The sequence below is a fragment of the Chenopodium album genome, chromosome 21, assembly GCF_948465745.1.
Source record: "Chenopodium album chromosome 21, dcCheAlbu1.1, whole genome shotgun sequence".
Classification (NCBI taxonomy): Eukaryota; Viridiplantae; Streptophyta; class Magnoliopsida; order Caryophyllales; family Amaranthaceae; genus Chenopodium; species Chenopodium album.
This window is the reverse complement of record NC_137854.1, coordinates 31,425,751-31,450,752: the sequence shown is the minus strand read 5'-3', so window position 1 is coordinate 31,450,752 and position 25,002 is coordinate 31,425,751. Positions and strand designations below refer to the sequence as shown.

Sequence of the window (25,002 nt, the reverse complement as noted above, 5' to 3'; positions counted from 1 at the left end):
TGCACCCACCCGCAGTTTTTCCCGCATTTGGGTTTTCAGCGTCATCAAAACATCTTGTCTTATATAACTTTCATTTACGCTTTCCATAGTTAAATACTCTAGTCGTCGTACGTCCCAGCTTTAGGTCGCCCTTAGGCGAAATTTAGCATAAACAATAGTAAGATCAAATCATACTCTATACATCCAATACTTGAACGTTGTTCCCCTTCATCTAGTCCAAGTGATGTGCAAAATAATAATCTTATCTCCAAGATTAGTCTTTAGTAGGAAGTCATGCCAAAAACCCAAAAATAAATGGGTCTACATTGAAACGAGCTTGAACCTGTAAACAAAACTAGTACAAGCCATTTAGATATAATTAGTGCGAATTAAGATTAGCATGTTTCAAAAGATGCAAATAGTTGAATTAGAGTTTACAACAAATTATACCAAATTGTTGATCTATGAGACCATGACACATACAACATTACTAGCTTAGGAAACTATAATTCTTGCCCTCCCATTTTTTTCCTTTTCAATCCCTTTATTTATAGCTACATTTTGTCAACCAAAAAAAAAAAAAAAAAAAACAGCTAGCATGAAGGTAAGTTTACCCAGCAAAAAAAAGAAAAGAAAATGACACTGTTTGACCCTGCTATTACAAAGAGAAGACAAACACTGTCTATGTTTCCGGCTAGTCAGAGTAAATTCCACAATTCGACGTGAACTTCAGTAGAAGTCGTCGAGGGTTAAATTGTCAACAGATCCGAAGTTGTCAAAGCCCTGGCCTCCCATCCTTGAGTAGTAGTTAGTCGTCGACCCACCAAGAAAATCGAAAGGGGAGTCATTTGCAGCAATGCTGGTTGTGTCATAAACAAATGACATGCAGGCATTATTGTTATCCTCCATGTTAACTGCTGGGTCGTTATTCCAGCTCAATTGATTGTACCTGTTAATCTCGAAATTATTCACTTGAAAGTAATCAGTTACTGTATTGGTTGTATACTCGTTATATATCTCCTGCGGTGTAGTATTCTTGGCCTGAATCACCTACATATTTTTGAAATTTCAAAGAGTTAAGTTGCAGTTACTAACAATGAGATTATATATATATACAAGTGCAAAGAAATAAGAGGAGTTTAAGAAACAAGTACTTACATAGTTAAGGTTAATAATGTCTTGGTAGACCATGATGAAGTCCCCAACCTGCAAGCGATGTGCAGTCACAAAGTCCCCTAGTACAAAATAGAACAGAATCAGTAGAAAGCGGATAGATTGAGAATGAACCGATGATATAAACAATGCTCTTACCAGTGTTTTCTAGGACATACATCCGGCTATTGTTGTTAGGCCAGAACCTGAATAAAAAGTTCCCAAAAAAAAAAATTAAATATGCATGTGTAAGCAAATCGTGATGATAAAGAGAAAATAAAATACCGAGTACAACAGAATGGTGATATCTTTAGCTTCTGTGCAGATTAGCAGTGCTATATGAAATAAGGTGACAACTACTCTGAATCGAGGTAGTATAAGGTCATTCAGATCTTCAGATCAGTCTCAATGCACAGCCAGTAGGTCTTATGATTTACGAAATACTTTATACCTCATATTGTAACATAGTATTCCAGGTAATTTGGTCATGAGGTAACGTGGAACTACTCTTACTATTTATTTATGTTGCATAAAGTTCTAATACCGATAATTTATTAAAGAAAATCTTCTTCAGTTTTGTAGATGCAACATCTTGAAAATTTGAACCATGAGTTAGCGAGTTTCTGGTAAGAAAAAATTTGCTACCAGGGGCCAATGACCCTAATGGAAATGTTATCAAGATGTATACGTACCTGTACTTGAAGTTCCACACATGCATCCCATCCATATCATCCATGCTGATGTAAATTCCCTCCTTAGTTTCTAGATGTGGGAGGTGAGACTCAGCAGCTTTCTGAAATTAATTAAAACAAATTAGTGAGATCGTATTCAGATTAGATGTATATGGTATCAATGGTCATGATCAGCTATTGTGAATCAAAGAATAGTAGAAAACTTAAATTTTCTAGTTGCGCATTATAAAGTTGATGGCACAAACCTTTGGTAACACCATCCTCCTCAGAGTGCTTACATCACTATTCTGAAGCTGCTTCTGAAATAAAAACCTCAACCTCCTTGGATCAACAACCTGAAACTTTTGAAGGGAGTGAACATTTGCACATATATAGCATAAATTTGATAGCACATTACATCTAGTGGAGAGGAAGAAGGTTCAACTCGCACTACATTGTCTACTTCTAATGAGAGCATTAAGGAGAATTTCCATGTTTTAGATTTTATTATCAATTACTCCTTAATTAATAATTGTGCACCTTAATTGTTCATCCAACAACCACCTTTATTATCTTCATCTGATAAATGATTTATAGAGTTAAATACCACCACTATATAACGTCAATTCTTTGGCTTTGAATGCACTTCCATTCAAGAATATCACTTTCTTTCTTTTCCAAAATTTCATTCCCAATCAAGATATAAAGAGGAATCATTGATCATTAGAAAGCTACATGCCATTACTACAAAAAGGCATAAGTGACTACTTTACAGGAATTTTTTTAATAATAAAGTAAAGGCTCGTTAGTTAAAACGAAAACCCTAAGGCACAAGGAAGGAGCCTATCTGTATGGAGTTTTTTTTTTTTTTTTTTTCTAAATGGTGAGCTGGGCCCCATAGTCCTTCCTATCACAGGAGGGATTTGTGGGTGGGAATGCCCGGGATGTGCTTCGATCCTGGGTCTAAGCCACGGAAAGGGGAAGTGGCTCCACTGAGCTATCACTCCCATGCACTCTGTATGGAGTGTTTAGGTGTCATAACTTGTCATACTAAAAGGAATAGTATGTTTTGTCGCTATTGAATTTGTGTTTTTTGTTGTTCTCTGTCCCTGTATTTTTCTATTCGTATTAAATGTGCCTGTTAGCCTGTCAATACAATCTTGCCCTAGTTCTGGGAGCTCCAGATGCCACACTCTAGAATGAAATGACTATCTGATTGATTTGCTTATTGATTTGTTATTATGATTGGAACATATATCGCCAACCAAGCGTGTTATTGATTTGTTATTACCATTACGTAAGTTGATTGCTTATGTTTGATATCATACCTTGTCATACTAACATATATATTATGTTTGTCGTTATTGTATTTGTGTTTTTTGTCGTTCTCTGTCCCTGCATTTTATCTATTCGTATTCAATGTGCCTGTTAGCTTGTCGGGACAATCTTGCCCTAGTTCTAGGAGTTCCATATGGCACACTCTAGAACGAATTGACTATCTAATTGATTCGCTTATTGATTAGTTATTATGATTAGAACATATACGCCAACCACACGTGTTATAACTATTACGTAATTGATTGCTTATGTTTGCAACGTTTATCCTTCCCCAACCATATGTGCGTGTTTAGTGTATATGTCTTTTATTGTGACGAGACACTTAAAACCTAGTTATGGAACTCAAACATGTCATGTTCTCAAATCAACCATCAAGCTAACTATCTAATTAGAGTACATTTAAGATTCAAGATTCACTTGTGGTCCCTATCTTAATTCAAGTACTCACATTTTTGTATTATCCATATATAGAAACCTTTAATTAGATATCGACAACAAAATTGTGACGTAAAACAGCCAAAATGAGGCAAGACGAGGACGTACGTACACAACAAAAATAGTTAATTTTATCCTTATTCAAATCAATTAAAACTCTATATAAAGATGATTTCATGTAATCGACAATTTTTAATGTTAACTTTTAACGTATCCTAACTTGATAGTAAGCTAGATGTACGGAAACAAAAACAAAAGATTGATTCCACCACTAAACACGTACACATCAACTACCATACACATAACAATAGTATCAAATAAAAAACATACACCTTACTTTACTATCAAGTCTTATATAAATTCACTTACATTTAAAAAGATTCTATTTAATTTAATAAATAAAATACTTCGTAATTAAAAAATAGAGTAGATGATATGTTAAGTAAAATGAAGTAAGCGAATAAGGGCAGAAGACAGTTGGAGAAGAGTTGAATGCTGAAATAAGAGCAATGCCAATTAAGCACTACCAAACAGGCTTCACCGTTTGGGGCCACCTATACTTGGACTCGTGCTACTTTTACATGGGGGATAATTGACGAACCATTTTTCTTTTTCATATTTAGCCACCTAGCTTTCATTTTACGTCATTTTGGTCAAAACCCTCCGTTTAATTTTAAATATACCAAGGTGTATATGTTTTCCGGTTTTGAATACGAGTAGTTTCAACAAACACTGTTTCACGGTATTTAAAAGAGTGAGTCTTAGGAATTGAGAGATTATTAAGTGGGTAATAAATTTTAAATAAGAGTAATAGTGTAACTCTCACCAAAAAAAATCTTAATTCTTGATTAATTAAAAGATTCTCTTTCAAATACATGAATTTCTTTGTACTTTTACTTTAATTTTTTTGGTGCTACTTTGCCTTGTTTGTTGATCTATAGTTATAGAGTAAGAATTTTTTTTTATCATTTGGGATCTCTCTAAATTTGTCTTAATATATACTTTAATGCCGTCAAATTTTGATAAGTTTACTTATTGGCCTGGTAAAAAGAGATAAAATCCAAAATATTACATTATCAAGTGTAAAATGAAAATTGTTGCAAGTCTTGCAACTAAAAAAATACTCCGTACAAAAGAAGTATCATGTGTTCGATTTGATCCGATTTGATCCAATTTGATCCAATTTTCTTATACTCCGTATTAATTCTTTATTTATCTTATCAATATGAATTGTAGGTAAATTTACAACATCTTATTTACTCTCTTTACTTTGAAATAATTGACACACTTTTTTAGATACGTAATTATTTATTATTAGTTATAATAAATATGAGCTGTTTAATGAAAATCAAGTTAGTAAATTCATTTTATATTGTGAAAAAAAGTAAACATGTGAGATGCAAAAGTATGTGATGGATCAAGTGCGGAGAGAAAAAACAATAGTGATAAGTCATGTTCATATCCAAATGAGAAAGTGTGTCAATTATTTTGAAACAATTAAAAGAGGGAAGTGTGTTATTCTTATTAAGTTTGATTGTTACATAAATCAACTTCATTAAGGATTTTTATATAACCAAATTTTAAGTCGTGCAAGCCATGAGTTTTTATTAATTTAAAATTATGATCTTGTTTGTTTATGTAACGGAAACATGAAGGATGGGAAAAAGAAAAAAAAAAAAAAAAGAAAGAAAGTTTGCAAATGGAAATCTATGGTTTTTGAGTTTGATAAAATTGTTTTGAAGTGATTTTCGAACCAAAGGAAAAATTAATGAAAGTAATTGTTTGATTTAAAAGATAAAAAATATATATACAGAAAGAACGATTTTGAGAAGATAGGAAGAGATTGGAAAAGTGAAAAATGAAGGATTTATTTTTTACTCTGTACGTCCCTTAAATTATATTTTTACTTCCAACATTTATTCCTCACATAGAGAAAAATAGGAATGTAATTTAGGGACGGGTGGAAGCAGAAATGTAATTTAGGGACGGAGGGTGTATCTTTTTTTTATTTTTATTTTTTTTCCGATTAGACAGGCTACTAAAAAACACATATTAAGACAAGGATTTGAAGGAAAATAACACAAAATCAGATAAGATATACTGATCTGAAAAAAAATCTTTTGGTAAAACGTAACAATGTAATATCATGAGATCTTTGGTTGTCAAAATAAGATGATTTTCCACTTTACCTTGAAAAAATAAGTAAAAGGTAAAGTTTTGGATGAGTGAGTCCGTCTATCATGTTTTTGGTGTTGCGGGCCTCGCGATCTTGTTTAATTAGCCTGCGCCTTTTTATTAGACTTTTGTTATTGAGCCCGGTCTCACGTGAGTCCGGTCTCACACAAAACCTTTTGTAAATAAAAAAAGAGATGATTTAATTTTGCTAAATCAAATTTTTCTCTTCCGTCAAAAAGAGAAAAATTATTCTCTACGAGTATCAATTAAATCAAAGAGAAATAAATTATATACTTGTAGATGATATAAATTGGGGATCAACAAATTAATCAGATCTCATTGACTGATTTGGCAAAATTAATTGGTGATTTTTTTTTTCTTTTTTTGAAACCTTAATTGGTGATTAATTGTTTTATTTTATTAATTTTTTTTTTGTTGGAAATTATTCTATTAACTTTAAGACAATTAATTATAATTTTCTTTCAAAAAAAAAAAAGACAATTAATTATAATTTGGTATTTATTGTATTTTATTTAATAAATTTGATGTTCCCCAACATACAAAAGTATGAAATTGAAGAGCCAAATCTAAAAGTACTAAAAAAGGAAAGGAAAATAAGATAAATTAAATTTGATCTATTTTCAAAAAAAAGAAAAAAAAAAAATTCAACGGCTAGTGTACGGTGGTGCAGGGATCCGTAGCCAATCGCAAAAGAAGGCCAGGTAGCCAAAAACACACACCTTAACTCGGTCCAAATCATCTGAGTCAACTCACTCACACATGTAAATATAAATAAATATATAAAAAAAAATGAAAGAAAGAAGAGTAATCTTACACGTGCGGGAAGTGAGAGGGAAGTTGGCACGTGAGGGGTGGTAGGGGTAGAAGAAGAAGAAGAAGCAAAAGGCAAGAGACTAACTGAGGATCTTCTTTGCCTTGCCATTCTTTTCTTCCTCTGAATTTTATTCTCCCCAAAACACCCCCCTAAAACCGGCATCATCGTCGTCGTCCGATTCGCCTCGTTTGTGTTGTTGAAAACTACGATCCCACCGTGTCTTCCAATTCCATTAGCCGCGCTTTCTGTTCCATTCCCAGTACTGCCGAACCCGAGCGCCTCGTTATTCTTGCAACTCCTACTACCACTCTCTCTCTCCCCCATTATCATCATCATTTTCGATCGACACTGGATGAGTTTTGATTTATTTATTTAATCTTAGGGTTTTGAGAGATTCTAGAAGAGAGAGAAAGAGGGGTGCACTACTCTCTCACACTGACTCCACTGAAAAATGTGGAGAGCTCATCTATCTATCTCAGCTCCTTTATTTTTATTTATTCATTTTATTGTTACAAATATGATTTACTGCTATAAATAGCAATGTTCCAAAACTCAAACAATAATTAAAAGAAAATACCCAAAAACAAATATGAAAATAAATAAATAAAAGTTTCTGAGTATAGGTTAAGGGTGACATTTGTAAAAAGGCAGTTGATCATAAGAGGGTAGTGATATTTCCAAGTAAAAATAGTTACTACTTTTGTTAAATGACTGAGTTGGGATAAGTAACTAAAGTAGGGTTAAATTTTTAACCATGGTTAAAAATAAAAGGGAAAGGGGCGGTGGGTGGGAGAGTGTAGAGATGACTATAGAAAAAGAGACGAATGGTGAAACAAGGGAGAAGATAACAGGTGTTGCAATTCTTCTGTTTTAACTCAAACCCCCCCAACTGAATTCAATGGCGCTTATTATTATTTATTATTTATTAATTATTTCCCTTTTTGATTAAATTAAATGTGATAAATAAAAAAAGATGATGAAGAATCCAGAAATAGCGGGTGAAGGAGGGGGGAGGTATTACTTGATGAAAGAGAGAAAGCGGGAGGAGGTAGAAGAGAAGGGTTTTGAATTTTTTTGGATACAAAAGAAAGAAGCTAAGAAAGGTGACAAGGAAATTTTGTAACTGAATTCTTCGTTTTGTCGCGCGTAACTTAGGTCACCCACGTCATTTGCTAACGGTGCTATTATATAACCATCAAACTATTCACTCTATACTGTCTAGACGTGTCAATTCGAATGTTTGAGCTTCAATAAGATCCAATCGAATTAGATTTATTTTAAATTTAAGTCATACTAAATTATTTTGTTTATATAAGTTAAAATTTGAATTTGTTTTTTTTTTTGTTTTTTTTTTTTTTGGGTTGATCGGTGATCAAATAAGGTTTTGACACAATTGTATCGTTGCTATTCCGAGATTTCTTTTATGAGTTACGACTGCTCTTTATTGTTATTGTTATTACTTGTTGAGTTTGTATTACAATATTTTGGATTTTGTGTAACAAACTTGGATTTAATGGCTTTTACATTAATTATTAAAAAGATTAGTGGGAAGAAAATTGAAACAAGGTACTCTAATTCCAATGTGAACACATTTATATTGATATCAAAGGGGATTCTACTATTTGGGATTGTAAGGAGAATGACTCTGTTGGATAAAGTTTAGTTGGTCCAGTTTTTACGGGTTAATGTTGGAAGGTCTTAGGAGAGAAGCAAAGTAACCTTAAATCAAATGGTGAAGGAATATCCCTACAAAAAAAAAAAAAAAAATGGTGAAGATATAATCCGCGCTCTAGCATTACTTGTTGATTTGTGTTTTGTGTTTAAATTTTTTGGATTACATGTAACAACTTACATCTAATGACTTACATGTAATTTAAAGGTTAATAATATTAAATGTTTTAAGGGTTTTTTTTTTTTTTTTTTTTTTTTTTTTTTTTTGAAAGATAAATGTTTTAAGTTAAGTATAAGCAATTTAAGGGTATAAAATCCATTGAGAAGAATGAGAACATCCATTTAATGAGAGTGGAAAACAAGCATTAAATTAACTAGCATTGAATTTGATTTTTAAACAAGAATTAATATCACCTTGTTACTCCCTTCATTTCTATTATTTTATTTCGGTGTTTCCATTTTCTTTCGTTGGTTATGTTCTTACTTACTCTTTTCGTTTTCGAAAGAAAGTTATATTTGGTGGTTTTTCACGGTTAATAAAGTAAATAAGATAGTTGGAAACAAACATAAAATTAACTTTGAAAATAGGATTATTTGTTTTGAATTTAAGTAAATATTTTTGTAAATAGGAATAGTTGCATTGAGAATATGAAATATTTTCATAAATGGAGACAATTGCATGGAAAGTATGTATTTATGTGAAAAATTTGTAAAAAAAATGAAAATAAATAATGATGATGATGATGATGATGATGATAATAATAATAATAATACTAATAATAATTTTAGTTTAAGAAATAATTGAAATGTAACCATTCAAGGAGAACGCCAAAAAAAGGCAAGTGTAATCCTCTTTTAGGAGTGAGGGAGTGATTTTAATACTCCCTCCGATCCATCCTTTAATACAATGTCTCAATCTAGCATTTATATAATTACTCACATAATAAAGAGTTAGAGGCTTTTAATTTAGGGATGAAAGGAGTAATATTTTTGCACACTTATTCTCATATTACCTACTCCCTATATGCCTATTTTATTGCTACATTTGACTTTTTATGGTCTCCAAGACATCTCTTAAAATGAATTTAACTCCATTTAAATTATAAAACTTGATAATTAATAAAAAAAAATATAATGAGACGAACACGACAAGACTCCTCTTGACTATAATATCTCTTATAGATTCATGAGAATTTTTTTAAAGTTTTTAAAGTTTGACCCAATTATTTGCAATGTGGCGAAAAATAGTGACAGATAAAGTATTTCCATTACAACTATTCCAATTTACCAAAAAATATTTACATAATCACAAAGCAACTATATACTAATTTACCGAAATATTTACCCAATCCTAAGTATATAGTCCTAGCTACAATATTTGCCGAAATATTTACCTACCCCCAAACAATTTCCATTTAATTTTACCTACTCCCAAGGTATTTTTTTTATTTTTAATGCTCGTTTTTTTTTTTTACAACGGTTAAATAAAAACAATAATAAGCTAGTTTCTCCTCTCTGATGTTGCCATTCTATGAGCAGCTGCCACCATCTCCCTTTGTACTTTGATGCAAACTAGAAGGTCAAACCTGCTACTTACTCGGATGATATCTGTTGCTATGGCTCTGATATCTACTGGAGCATCATCTGGATTCTGTAATGCCCTCACTACCTCTGCACAATTTGTTTTGATTATCACATTCCTGCAATTAGATTGTTCCTTTAAAGCCCACTGCACCAGATTGCATATGCTTCAGCTTGTCTCGCGCTAGTTGCAAATATCTTCTTGGCTGCTCCAACATTTCGCAAGGTTCCATTGTCTTCAATCCAGGGAACCTTCTCTTCTCAAGTCTTCATTTTTGAAGCACCACTTCCTATGAGGGAACTCTTCTCTTTTTGGGTTGCTTTGTTCCTGGCTCTCCTATTCCTCATGTAATATTTGCAAGACACTCAATTCTCCTGGTCATTGCAGCTGATCACACACTCAAACAATTAAGCTCTTATTAGTTTGTAAATAAATTAGATTGTGTCATCATCAAAATCATTAAGTCCAACTTAAACATAAAATGGTAACTACATATTAATTAGGATTTGTGTTGCAATTTTTCTTTACAATGAGTGTGAATTAGAAGAGCTACTAAAGACTGCATTAGAATTAAATTGACCAATTCGTAGAACATTTAGTATCTTCGTACTTGAATCCATCTCTAATACTTAAAAATGTGTGATCTTTCCATAAGAGTCAAATAGAAAACTCACGCATCGTATTATTTGTGAGGTATAAAAAATTTAAAAGTTATACGGTAGTATTTTTTGGGTTATGAGCTAGCAAAAGTTAATATTTAGTTAAAACTTTGGCGTGGCTCAATTATGGGCTGTAAAGTTTGATACTCTTCACTTGAAACAAAATGGGCTTATTAGGCACAACCTTTGGGCTCAAACTAAAGCCTGGCCCAAAGATTTGACCTTAAATGTGCCAATTGATTTGCTAAGGTCTGACTAATAATCAAGTGTAACTAAAATAATATTTTAAAGTGAACGCGTAAACAATGAAATAATGGACTCATGTGGTTAAATGCAAATATCAAATGTAATTTCTTCATTGTTGTCAAACAAAACTACTTATTAACCATAGCTTAATTTTAAGCCTTTAGTCTTTACTTATATAATTAGTGTAATTTGTTTTTTTTTAGAGAATTTTGACTTTTACTACCTTCAAATAACCACTTAATTGAATTTACCACCTCAAAAAAAATAAAAGATTTACTTTACCACCACCAAAATTTCCAAAAATTCGATTTTACCACCAACTAACGGATTCCGTCCATGAATCCGTTAGTAGGGCCCACATTTTTGACGTTTCTTCTTCATCTTCCCCGATCTTCCTTTTCAACCAACCAGCAACGAAATCAACTACCTCGGTTGGTCAAAATTTCGAGTGGGTTTCGCGTCTGGGTGGTGGTGGTTTCGGGTCGCGATGGTTTCGCGTCTGGGCGGCGTTGTTTCTGGTCAGGGGTCAGGCTGGCTGGGGTGGATTGCGGTGGTTTCGCGTCTGGGTAGTGTTGGTTAAGGGTCGCGGTGGTTTCGGGTCTGGGTGGCGGCGATTTCTGGTCTGGGTTTGGATGGTGGTGGGGTTCGTCGTAGTTGTTAGGTGGTGGCTAGGGTTTTGAGGTCGGAATTTGGTGGAAAGGGGGTAGAAATCAGTGCGGTTGTGGTGTGCGGTGCGGTGCGGCTGACGTGTGCGGTGCGATGGTGGGGTTGGTCGTAGCTGTTAGGTGGTGGCTAGGGTTTTGAGGTCGGAAATTGGTGGAAAGGGGGTCGAAATCGGTGCGGTGGCTGTGGTTCCCGACGGTGGCTGGTAGCGGCTAAATGGTGGGGGCTGTTCATAATGGATAGGTGTTGGGGTTGGTCGTAGCCGGTCCGGTGGTGGGGGTCCCAACGGTGGCAGCAACCAACGTATGTACCAGTTGATTGATGGGGTTTTTTTTATTTTTTTTATTTTTTTTTATATATTTTTAAAACTTACCCAATTGGCGACACGTGTGCAAGGTAGGCCCCACTAACGGATTTATGGACGGAATCCGTTAGTTGGAGGTGATTGGTGGTAAAACTGATGTTTTATTTTTTTATGAGGTGGTAAAGTAAATCTTTTTTTTTTGGAGGTGGTAAATTCAATAAAGTCGTTATTTGAAGGTGGTAAAAATCAAAATTTCCTTTTTTTTAAGCATGGAATTAATTTTAAGCCTTTGGCCTTGTTGGTTGGGAGGAAATGAGAGGAAAAGAAAAGAGGAAAATTATGGCTTCATGTGTTTGGTTCTAAAAATTAAACGGAATCTGATAGGAAATGAAGGGAATTAGAAGGAAAGCTCCCTTCACAAAATCTTCCCTTACCTTTCCTCCCAAAATTGGTGGAATTTGAGAGGAAAGAAAGAAACTAAATCAGTCAAACTTAAAATTAGTTTTCCCTCCCCTTTCCTTCCTTTACTAATATACCAAACAATAAATTCCTTTTTTTCTCTTCCTTTGCTAATATCAAACCAAACAATAAATTATTAGATTTCTTTCCTTCCTTTTCTCTTCCTTTTTTTCCCCTTTCCTTCCTTTCCCTTCCTTTCCCTTTCTTTCCTTTAGTAATATTGAACCAAACAAATCCGTACTTACTCATATTATTAATGTAATTTTTTATTTTTTTTAAAAAAAAAATGTCGTAGATAGCTCACCTAACCTTCTAAGGACAGCGTCGAACCTCTATTTTAAGCTCACTTTGACGAAATTAGAACATGTCCTCACAATTAACTTTTTTTTTTTTTTTGAAACCACGTTGTAAATTTCATTAAAGGAGATCAATTTCGTTCCGCCGAAGTAGTCAAGTTTTGGGGAAAATGACCTAAAGATACGAACTCATTACAAACTCTCGAGTCCCAACGAGCAACATTATGAGCTAAAGTGTTATCCGAAACCACGTTGTAAATTTCATTAAAGGAGATCAATTTCGTTCCGCCGAAGTAGTCAAGTTTTGGGGAAAATGACCTAAAGATACGAACTCATTACAAACTCTCGAGTCCCAACGAGCAACATTATGAGCTAAAGTGTTATCCGCTCGTTTAACATGAGACAAACAAAAAACATTAAAACATAAATCAAACTACGAATGTCATCATAAATCAAGAAAATAGGATAGAAACCCGTAGCCTTAGAGTTGATAGCTCGCACCACATTTTCAGCATCGCTTTCAAGATGGACCATCGAATACCCAATCCTTCTTGCAACCTGTAAACCAAACCTGCAGACAGCAGCCTCGGCTTCATCAACTCCCCAACCAGCACACTCCTTTCGTACAGCTGCAGCTAACACGGTGCCCTGCTCATCCCTCAGCACCACTCCAAGGCTGCTTGCAGCACCAATATGTGCATCGCAGTTGATCTTCATAACCCCAATAGCAGGAGCTTGCCACGAACCTGCTGACCCAGCAGCTCTAGGAGCAGTCTCGGTGGTAATTTTTGTTGTATACTACTTATTGCTTTCCTGAACAAAATTCACCCATTTCCTAGCAATCTCCACCGCAACAACCTGCTTTTGTTCATAGATTGTAGTGTTCCTGCAATGCCACGCAACCCACAAAAGTGTTGTCATAGTGATAAAATCCATTTTTTGACAGCCACAAAAGTCTCTCACTAAAATTGTTATCAGGATCTGCGTTGATCAATTGACTGAACGAGCTTTCTTCCTATATATCCTTAGCAGCAGAGCACTCAAACATAGTATGGCAGATGGTTTCCTCTTGTGCATTACAAATGGAGCAGGAGGAGTCTGTGGCAATGCGACGATAAAAAAGGCGTTCTTTCACAGCAAGAAAGCCCTTACAAGCTCTCCATAAGAAGTGCTTCAACTTGGGTGGGCATACAAGAGACCAAACAAGGCGCCATACCTCATGCATATCTACACCTTGAGCAAGATTCGGCTCTCGATTGCACAACCAATAACCCGATTTCACACTATAAGCACCATCCTTAGACGGCCACCAAAACATTCTATCGGGAGGACAATTTGGAGACAATGGTATAGAAACAATTTTTGCTATGTCATTCTCATAAAAGTTGCTGCTTAGAACACTCTTATTTCAAACACTGCAAGAGTGATTGATCAAGTCACACACCCTTAACTCCAAATTGCTCGTGGGATTTGGGGAAGGGGCATTAATAGAGGAATTACCCGGCAACCAAGCATCCCCCCCACACTTTAATTGAGCACCTATTTCGCACAGACCATTTGAGCCCATCATTAAGCATAGCTAGGGTCATAACCCCGACTAGCCTCAAGTACATCACATTTTTTAAAATATCTCGCTTTTAATATTGTGTGAATAAAGGTACCTAGATTGTGGTGTAATCTCCACATTTTCTTGGCAAGAAGGGCTTGGTTGAAGCATTTTAAGTCACGGAAACTCAAACCCCCACGAGCCTTGGGACGGCATTTTTTTTAATTCCTATCTCTGCCAGGAATTTTGCTAGCGGTTTCCGTGGAGCCCCACCAAAAACGTGCAAGTATCAAATGTATCTCATCAATAAGCCCGTCCGGGAGCTTGAATATACTCATCATATATATCGGGATCGCTTGAGCCACAACTTTAATTAATACCTCTTTACCCGGCCTAGATAAAAACTTCTCCTTTCATCCTTGAAGCTTTTTCCATATTCTCTCCTTTAATCCTGCAAAATTTTCTTTTTTTGATCTTCCAATTATCGTCGATAACCCAAGATACTTCTCATGTCGTTCAACTTCTCTAACCCCCGTCTATTTGCACACAATTTTTTTGCTAAAAACAACTTCAGTCTTGCCTAATTAGATTGACATTCTGACCCGAAGCTCTCTTATATTTGCTGATTATATCAGCTATAACCGAGCATTCTTGCACATTTACTCTAGCAAAAAGTATACTGTCATCTGCAAAGAAAAGGTGAGACACCCTTGGGGCGTTTCTGCAAATTCTAGCACCGTGCGCTAGTAGAAAAATTGAAAAAGGCACCGCTCAATGGCCACCGGTTTTTGAAAAATCCATTACCCGAAAAAAATCAATTACCCACGAAATCACCACCACGCCACCACCACACCAGCAACACCAACATCAACAACACCGACAGATCTACATCATCAACACCAATTTTCGCTCTTTTTCGCAGTTTTTGGGTTTGATTTTTCGAGGTTACGGTTTCTGGGTTTTATTTTGAGTTTTCTGTTTTTTTTTTCGGGGATTTCTGGGTTAATTTTTTTTTTTTTTAATTATTAATTTGAGTTTTTAGGGTAGATAATGCATTTTTTTTAGTTCTTGAGTTTTATTAATTTTGGTGTTTTAATTGATACAGGTATTAGATTATGACTCCACGAAGAATCAAGATGTTTGTGTCAAAAAAAAATCAAGATGTTGTTTTTGGAATATTGTTATAGAACTTAATTTTATTTTTTTTGTATCTGATGTCGTAATTTTATTTATTTATTAATTTATTTTTACGTTGTAATTTTTTTTGATTTTGGTATTGTACAAATGTACAATAACAATTTAATGATAATTATATTTTGGATTATATTTTGGTTGATTTCGATGTTTTTTTTTCGATGTTGTATTTCTTACATAATTACATTGAATCGTTGGAGTATATTTCAAGTGGAAAAAACAAAACCAAAAAAAAAATATACATGCACATTGCCACCGGTTAACCGGTGGCATTTATATATAATACCAAAAAAAATAAAGTTGGAAGGGTTATTGCCACCGGCGGTGTAACACCCTAGAAATTCCTTTCCTTTAAAATACACTTTCCCCTTTTAAAAATACGTTTTAGGAATATCTAAGACATTACCGCCACCGTGAAAACGGCTAAGACAACAATCAAAGATACATAGCGGAAGACTTGAAAGCCAAAACTAAATAATAACACAATTTAAAAACCAAACTAACGAAGGTAAAGTTGAAAATCAACAAAATCAAAGTTAAATAAAATCCACTAAAACTTGGAACCACTCAGGGCCCTTATTCAAAACCGAACAATCACATAATTGTGTTAGTCCAACAAGTAATAAAATAAAACATCCAAAGCATAATTATTACACATCCTAATGGAAACTAGCATGATTCTCTCTTCACTCATGCCCCAACATGAACATGCCTCAATACCTGAAAAGAATATCTCTACTTGCCCCCACTACTCTTCATTAAAATGGATCATCGTAGGGCAAAGATAAAGACATAACCAGACACAAACAACACACACAATCAGCAAAGCTGAGTACAAAAGCGTAAATAAACACACTAACATGCAACTCCTAACACCACACATACTTACCTCATTGCACCTGTTTACAAGCACACACAACAAACAACGAGACACTTTAATTGGACACTAAATAATTCATTTAGCGTTGATTACGCATCGAACGGGTTTCCTCCTAAACCTCCCTCAATAAATTGAGGTTAACTAACACGGGAGCTAACCATGCCAGTAACACCTATACCACACATTGGTGGCGAAATTCCAGCGCATAATAATAATAAAAAGGAATATATAGCGTCCTGTACTCCATTAGAAGTTATGGTTAAATATAAAACCCCATAACTCCCCCCATTGTTCATACTCAAGGTATATACGTTCCAAGAGTTTTGGTGCGCAATCTCTTTCACTTTACGTTATTTACAGATTATTAAACTTGGTGATGACTCTCAAATCATAATAATTCAATCAACAATAATTATTCAATCAAACAATCATACCAATTTAATTCTTGAATAATTAGTGACCACATATAATTTAATGTTGAACCCTTTTTAAATCTACCTCAGTGTCAAAGACACCTTCAACGCATAAAGCGCCAACAATCCTATCACTCGGTGTTAAAAACACCTTAAGTGCACAAAGGCACCGACATACTATTTATTTCTTGTGTACATAGACACTTATATAGCTTCTTCCTCATGCTTATTGCATCAATAAAAATTATATGGACTATAATAAAATTCCTTTTCAATATTCTAAACATAATTAAACAATTAGTTTGATTAAACATGCTCTCTATCATGCCATAAATAAATATGTAGTCCATTTACTCATGCCAAAATATAATTTCCAATCCATAAATCATCACAAATATTTCATGCTTCACAATTCAATCACCAACACCAATAATTCACAATTTAATACATAAACCTTAGCATGATACTACTTGTAATTGATTGAAACCAAACCTAGCATGATTCTACATCATCAAAATATGCTAAGTACGCGAACGTACCTTGAATATGATCTTAAAATCGCCACGACTAGTAAAAATTGCTCACTTCAAAGTCTCCTACACATTAAAATTATAATAGAGTATTAAAGTCCACTCTGAACAAATTTCCAGCAATATATACTATTTTAAAATCCCTCATAAATTAATTAGAATAAGCTGAAATTACATTTAAAACACCATAATTAAGTCCCCCTTAATGGGTAATTTAAATTTCCTTTAAAAACATGATATTTGGGGTTCTACATAAAATTCCTGCACTTTATTTCTAATCAAAACTTGCTGAAATTTGGTCTTAAAGCACTTAAATTAAAGATCTAAACATTAATACATCATATACTTTCATAATTTCATAAATCAAGAACCTAGGGTTTCAAAAATTGGGGCTTTTTAATTAAAAAACTAAATCTGAAAATTTATTAATATAATAACAACATTCGAATATCAAAATTAATCCCAAAACTTATAATTTATAATTAAATCTAAGCATAGATTAAAATAGAGGAAGAAAGATTAAATTTTTTTTTTTCGAGAGCTACTCACGGCAGCAGCCACCACAGCGTGGCTGGGCTGCTGCCGCCGCGGCTGCTGGCTGGGCTGCTGCCGCCGCGGCTGCTGGCGCGCGGTGGTGTGCGGTGGTGGTCCGGCCACGTGTGCGGTGGTGGTGGTGGCTGGTCGTGCATAGGGGAAGAGGAAGAAAAAAAGAAAGAAAAGTAAGGAGAAAAGGGGAGAAGCTTACCTTGGGTTTTCTCCACTCTGGGCAAAGTTGATTTGCTTCATGAGTGGGATATTTATACCCCTTCTCTACCAACCTTTTTACCCTAAACTTTCCTCTTTTAGTTTTTCTAATCCCTTCCCAAATAAAACTTGTAAAAATAAAACTTTCTTAAAATAAAACCCCAACTTTTAAATAAAATAATTAAATAAACTTTCCTTTTATAATAATATTAATTAAAATGCTTTAATTAAAATAATTATAACTATTTAAATATTTTATTAAATACATACTTTAAATAAAATACGTATAAAAATACGGGGTATTACAGGTGGCAACACTTAACTTTGCCACCGGTTTTGAACCGGTGGCCTTGTTTCGGAGTATTGCCACCCCCAAATGACCACCGGTTAAAAACCGGTGGCATTGGGGGGGGGGGAGTTTAACCGGTGGCCAATTCATATTTTCGCCTAGTGGTGGAGAAGATTACTGTTGGCCGCCTTTGAGATCAAAGTCGAAAAAGGATCCGCACACAACAGATGCAGATACAGAGAAATAGGATCACCCTAACGTAGCTCCCTAGAAGGCACCACAGAGCCAGAATGTGTCCATTTATCTTAAAAGCAAAAGACACGCTCCGTAAATAGCTCATAATTCGATGAATCTAGTTTGTAGAGAAACTCATTCTGATTATCACCTGCTCTAGAAAAACCCATTCAACCTGATCATACGCTTTACTCACATCCAATTTCATAGCTAATTTGCCATCCTTCCCTTCTCCACCCCTCTTCATAGAATAAAAGATCTCGAAAGTAACAATGGCATTGTCTGTGATAAGTCTTTGCGGGACAAAAGCACTCTGATTTGGAGAAATATTTCCCCCCAAAAAAATTTCAACTTATTTGCCAGTACTTTTGAAACAATTTTATAAATAACATTGCAGCAGCTTATTGGTCTAAATTCCGAAATCGGAGTGGGTTTTTCGCATTTCGGAATTAGCACAATGCAAGTATTATTTATTCCCGCTAAGTCAAATTCCCCCCTCCGCCAGCTTTGGACATAAGCAATAATATCAGGGCCAACAATATGCCAAAATTTCTGAAAAAATTATGCATGCATACCGTCGGGGCCCAGGGCCTTATGTGGGTGCATCTGAAAAAGTGCTTGTCTTACTTCCTCCCCTGTTGGCTCACAATCTAATTAACACTTAATTCATCTCTGGAGTAACCACTGTTTCGAGACCTTCCATTGCACCCTGAAAGTCAGTCGGAGAACTTGTGGCAAAAAGCTTCGAAAAATAAGCTGCAATAAGTTTCTCGAGATCCACATTGCTTTTCTTCCCGTCTCCATGCTCATTAAATAAGCCATCTATTCTATTCTGGTCCTTTCTTTCACTAGCCTTGTGATGAAAATATTTTGTATATTTATCCCCATCACGCAATTCATTAGCCCGGGCACGAGCAAACCATTATGATTCCTCCAGCAAATATAGTGAGTTCAACTCCTCCGACAGGTTGTTGCACATTTCCAGCATCGCACCATCCATACTCCCCTCCTTCAATTGCTTAAGAGATTTTTCGGCATTTTTTATTTTCTTCTTTATAGAACCGAAAGTGAGCGCAGCCCAGCTAGCTAACTTTTCTCCACAAGTTGCCACTTTCTCCTTCAAGCCGAAACCAAAAGCACCCCCCCCCCCCTCCCCCAAGCCTCTTGTACAACCTCCCCGCACCCATCATTGGACAACCAGAAGTGCTCAAATTTGAATCCCCTATAACCACTGTCATCCGCAAGCCATTTCTCCGTATTCAAAATTATTGGAGCATGATCAGGCAAATTAGTGGATAAAGCTTAAACAAAACAAACTAATGGTGCTGCTCAAATCACTGGACTCTAACCAAGCTCCTTAACGTTAAGTAGATCTGTATGAATTTGTTTAACCAAGCTACAGATATGTTTAAAGTGAACTATCTTATAGCAAAAAACTATAAGTAATAAAGCTTAGTAATAACTACTCGTATAATATGGTTTTGACGATAACATAAACTTTAAAAATTACAATTCTCAGCTAAAATGTAATTTTTGAATCTTGAGAGCTATGATTGAATCTCAGATAATCTTTGGCTTAAGATTTGAAAAATTCTGGTTGTTACAGGGCTTCAGAAGGCTTCTGAGGCAGGAAAGATTTGCAGCTCAACTTGTTGGAATATCGTAACGATGTAACTCACTACATTAACAAGGCAAGTAGCCCCAACCCCTCACAAGAAAGAAAGAAAACATTGTTGACAAAACAATGAAGCAATACAGATTTATTTGAAAATTAGACCAAGAAATTTCCCTAGCCCATTTTGGCTATTACAGTGAGAGAAGAAAAATACAAGTAAAAAGAAATACTGAATCAAAACTGGTAGAACCCAAATAAGCTCACAGGAATGAACCATAGATAACAAACATTAGCTAGATACAGCAACAGCTCTAGCCAGAAAAAATTACCAACGTATAATCTCCAATATTATCTGTCATTTCTTTGTCGCCAGTTCCTAATGGGCATATCCATCAAAACAATGATCTATAAATGGTCTAATATGCGAGCTCAAAAGAGTTTATGAGAGGATGAGAACAAAAGCATCCTCATCAAAAGTATTGCCCAAAGCTACTAGAAGTTTAACATAGTCATGAATTTAATAAGAAAACAAAAATTCTCTCCCACCATCCAGTGAGCATTATCAGTGGTTCTGTTGTTTATTAACACTTCTCCACACATCCAAAAATGTCCGATTTAAGCCACTAAAGCTGATACTTCTCTGTCGTCAACATCTTCATACCTTTGCAGGGGCAGCTTCGGCGGCGGGAGGGGGAGCCGCACCACCAGTTGTTGGCCTGAGATCATAAATACAATATAATTGAGTTGTGCAATACAAATGCAACTATAGACCAGCAAAATAAAAGTGACAGCCTACAAGAAACACAATTAAATTCCATCTCCAATTGTCCACTTATGTCATTTTAAGAAAAAACAAACTGTGAAAGCAAATCAAGCAGAATATTATGCAGGTTTTAAGAAACTTACAGGCCAACGAAAACTTTGAACGCATCATAGATACCCCATTGTGCTCCAGTGAGGGTACCAATCATGACAATACGGAGAGGAAGCCCACGAGTACAAAGACCCAACAGACCCATCTTCTTCACAGCCTGTAACAAGCATCAAGATCCACATTAATACAAAAGAATTCAATGGTATTGACAAGCACAGCCAAAAGAAATACGGCATGACAAACAGTTCACTGAGCATATAACATCAAACTGAAGCACTTACATCACCAACAGTAGCTCCCTTAGCATTGTTAAGGAAAGACACAAGGTTGTCAGCGGGATGTGAGACAATAGCACAGAAAACACCAGCGATATAACCACCAGCAAAACTGACACCGAGCTGCATAGGCTTGCTGCACTCACTTTTTGGCACAGGGACAGCATGCTTATAAAGCTGCTCAACAACCAATTCAAATGATGCAAACTTCATCATTGTGTCTGCAGAAAAAATTATCACATAAGTGTCCATACTGAATGCCTGTGGCTCCAAGCATAAATTTGGTCAACGACAAATAAATGGCATTATTGGCATCATAACTATCCCAAAAAATTGATAACATACAAGCCTACAGCAATTATACATTAATACAAGCCAATAGTAATTTATAACTCATCTGTGCACAAAGAGCTTAAATTCTGGATAGAATCATAGAAAGAAGGCAGCAACTAAGGGCCACCATATAAGCATAAACATCTAAATTGTCATCTTTTAAAATAATTAACCTGCAAGAAAACCCACCAGAGAGCAGGTTTTAGTGCTGTAGTAGATTCAACACCCTCCCACCCCCCCTCTTTCCCAACCCCCCCCCCCCCCCCCCCAAAAAAAAAAAAAAAAATAAATAAATAAAATAAATTAAGCCTTCCTTGCTCTGCCCTCTGCAACTATATCTCTAAACTGCTTCACAAACCCCCTCTTTCAGAAGCATCCGCAAATTATTAGAAGTCTAAACAAACAAAATAAAAATAGCAACAAAAATAAATAATGGGGTATAAGTGAATTGAAAGCAGCATCACTCTTCACAATAACATCTTACCAGTTTCATTCATGTTACTAATCCAAGAAAAATAAGTCCATAAGTGATAAATCAAATTACAGACTTATGCCAGCAATAGTTAAAACACAAACCAAGACAACAACATAGATGTGTAAATGGACCATTTCAGAGAAGACCAGAGAACTCGTGACAAGTTATATAACAAAGTGTCCAACAAAAACCATAAAAGAAACAAGGACTTGACAATTAAAGACTTAACCTGACATCTAAAAAAACCAACTAAGTTAGTGGCCAAAACAGTACCTGAAACAAAGCAAATTAACTTTTTCACGAGAAGGGCTTGTTTGTTTCATCTAATTTTAACTTACCTTATCTTATTTTCAAAATAAAAAATAAGTTAAAAAAATTAAATAAGTTCAGATAACTTTTCAAAAAAAAAAAAAAAACAAGATAAAATAAATTTATTTCATAAATTTTCAAACACAATTTCAATTTACTTAAATAGGTTCAGAACTTCAGACAGGGTAATTTCAAAAATGTTTAGGAAAAAGTAACTGGTTCAGACAAAAAAACAAGTTCAAATAAGCTCGTATGAACCAAACAATGCCTAGTAAACACAAGAACTAGGTGAGAGCAAACAATTAAGCCACTGAGAAAAGCCACCAAAGAAAAGAGGCCATGATATTGTGTAGCAAAGTAAAGACATTGGATCAAACCTTCTTCAGGACAAATAACTCAAATTGTTGGAAGGTAAGTGTTCAATACTCAAAAGGGTACAAATGAAAAATGAATTCAGAAACTACACTTTTATAAGATAAATTGTACATCAGCAATAAGGGATAATAATTATAAAAACCAAAGATGCCTTTAAAATCATTGCACTAACATTAATACCCACAAGACATTAGTAGACAAGTATAAGAATGGATGAACAGCATCTACTAAGAACTTACATGGAATCTGGCGACCCCAAAGTGGTACCAATCCCCTGTATAGCCTGCAAAAGTCAAGATTCTTAATGAGTTAAAAATTTCCCACCAACACAGTTCTAAGAGTAGAGAAAGAGACCAGTGTATCAAGTATTATGATATTTTGAATAAGAAACTTACCCGCCAACTCCGTCAGATTTGATAAACTTAGGGAGACCATCAGACAATCCTCTAGCAAAACCAGGTTGGGTTTGCACCCTGACTTTTACCGCCTCCATAGGGCAAAGGGCAACATCAGCAATAACTTCAGCTGATGCTGAACCAGCAAGGTAGATCAATGTCTTGTACTTGGCAGCATACTCGGGGCCAGCAATGTCAGAATAGTACTTCTTGAAGAATTCATAGAAACCAAATTTGCAAGCACCCTGAGCACTGTAACCAAAAAGTGTGGGCACCCAACCCCTGAAGAAGCCCCTGACTCCCTGTTCCTTGAGCAAAACACCGAAACCAGAGCTGATGCTCTTGTACTTGGCTGGGTCAATCTGAAAACCAAAAAATCCACCAAATTTAACCACTCACTCAACAATCAAGAAACTAACAGAGGACCAATTATTTCCCTTGAATCACTTATACAGAAATCCAAGGACAAACTTATGCATAAGGTCAGCTTGAGATAATAGGCAGGTATGACATTTTCACCCAGAAAGTATAGTATCAACCTCACACTTCATCGTTCCTAACAATCCCTACTCAACATAATTCTTGTGCACACTAGAAGGTACTGTACTCAATAAATAAATTTAAAGACACAGCTAATGAAATCGCAAATCATAATATATGACAGAAGTTGAAATCAATGAAATCACCACTGACTTTTCAGTTTTCACCAATTCCCCCAATACCAGCCCTGTCAATGTAATCACTTCCATGTTCACCTATATCTTAAGCAACATGAATCATGCTCAATTACAAGCGAAATTAAACATTAAATCGAACAATTCATTCAAAAATCTAGAAAATCACAAATAAAAGTTGCACATCAATCCAGACAATATCGACTTCAACGTCAAATCCACAAAATAATGACCTAACCACACCTTAGTTATACAACATACAGATCAAACAACATATAAATCATAAAATTCAAAAAATCATAAAATGAAATGAACAACAACATTTAAAAAACAAAAACAAATCAACAACACAAAATCCTCAACAAAAACAAAAAAACAACAGATCTTTCAGATCCAAAACAATGAATCACAGATCCAACGAAAATGAAAAACAAAAACAAATTATACCTGCATATTACATTTGACAAGATCAAGAGGAGTAACAGCCATATGAGTAAGACCACAGCTAAGAATACCACCAGCAGTACACGCAGCATAAAACTGAGGCGAATACATCTCGATCTTCCTCGACGGCTCAGAAGGCGACGGAATCACAAAGCTGTTCAATTGTGGTGCGCCATTTTCCGACAAACTAGGGTTAGCAGTCATGGCGTTAACAGCGACCTGGTCAAGGCCAGCAAACCCCTTTGAGGAGTAAAGGAAGGAAGGAAGAAGAGATTTCCTAGCATTTTCAGAGACCGCCATTGATGCTGAGATTCAAAAGCTTGGAAGAGAGAGAAAATGAGGAAATTTTGTTTCCAATTCTCTCTCTTTGTTTGATACAGCGAATTGGGGAGAGTCAGTGGTGGGCGCAGTATTCGCGTATTTTATACGAGGAGAAGGGGTTGATGAAATTAGGCCTGGGGGTAATTATGACTTTTCGGTGGTACCAAAAGTTGGGGGTAATTTACGATTTTAGCCCCGGCTTTTTTTTGAAGGTTGAATGTGGGGTGGCCGGTGGAGTGATGGAGTGAGTCTATTCGGGGGAATATTCTGGAATCGGAATATGATGGTCGACTTTTTTTCTCGAGATGTAGAAAATGTATTATTGTTGAATGTTGATAGTCACTTGATACCAAGTTGCGTCAAAGATAGTGAACGCTTTAAGACAGTGAAGGCTTTAATTTTAAATCAACGTTTGTGTTGAGAAGGGTATTCGATACATGCCGGTTTTTGGATTTTGACTTTTTGCTTTAAATTTTATAAGGTGATAGAGTGAGGGATAATTTAAGTGGTTAGAGCTCCCCTCTCATTTCAGGTGATTTTAAATCAATTTTTATCACTCGTTTTAGTGGCTCTCTAAATACCTAAAGAAAATTGTAAGGCTCATTTGATATTGCTGT

At 35.2% G+C, this 25,002-nt stretch overlaps 2 protein-coding genes across 2 annotated transcripts; both read right to left on the bottom strand.

Moving 5' to 3' along the window:
• Positions 1-708: 708 nt before the first annotated feature.
• LOC145600642 (B3 domain-containing transcription factor FUS3-like) lies at positions 709-6,909 on the bottom strand. Its single transcript, XM_081656526.1, has 6 exons — positions 6,586-6,909; positions 2,069-2,158; positions 1,824-1,924; positions 1,291-1,337; positions 1,138-1,214; positions 709-1,029 (listed from the first exon to the last, which is right to left on the bottom strand). The coding sequence occupies exons 1-6, from the start codon at positions 6,907-6,909 to the stop codon at positions 709-711; spliced, it is 960 nt and encodes a 319-aa protein (XP_081512652.1).
• A 13,261-nt stretch (positions 6,910-20,170) lies between these two features.
• On the bottom strand, positions 20,171-24,460 carry LOC145601127 (mitochondrial phosphate carrier protein 3, mitochondrial-like). The gene is made up of 6 exons (XM_081657071.1): positions 24,068-24,460; positions 22,947-23,308; positions 22,791-22,834; positions 21,066-21,280; positions 20,817-20,941; positions 20,171-20,626 (listed from the first exon to the last, which is right to left on the bottom strand). Exons 1-6 carry the CDS (start codon positions 24,362-24,364, stop codon positions 20,566-20,568), a joined length of 1,104 nt encoding a protein of 367 aa, XP_081513197.1. The 5' UTR covers positions 24,365-24,460; the 3' UTR covers positions 20,171-20,565.
• Positions 24,461-25,002: the final 542 nt, after the last annotated feature.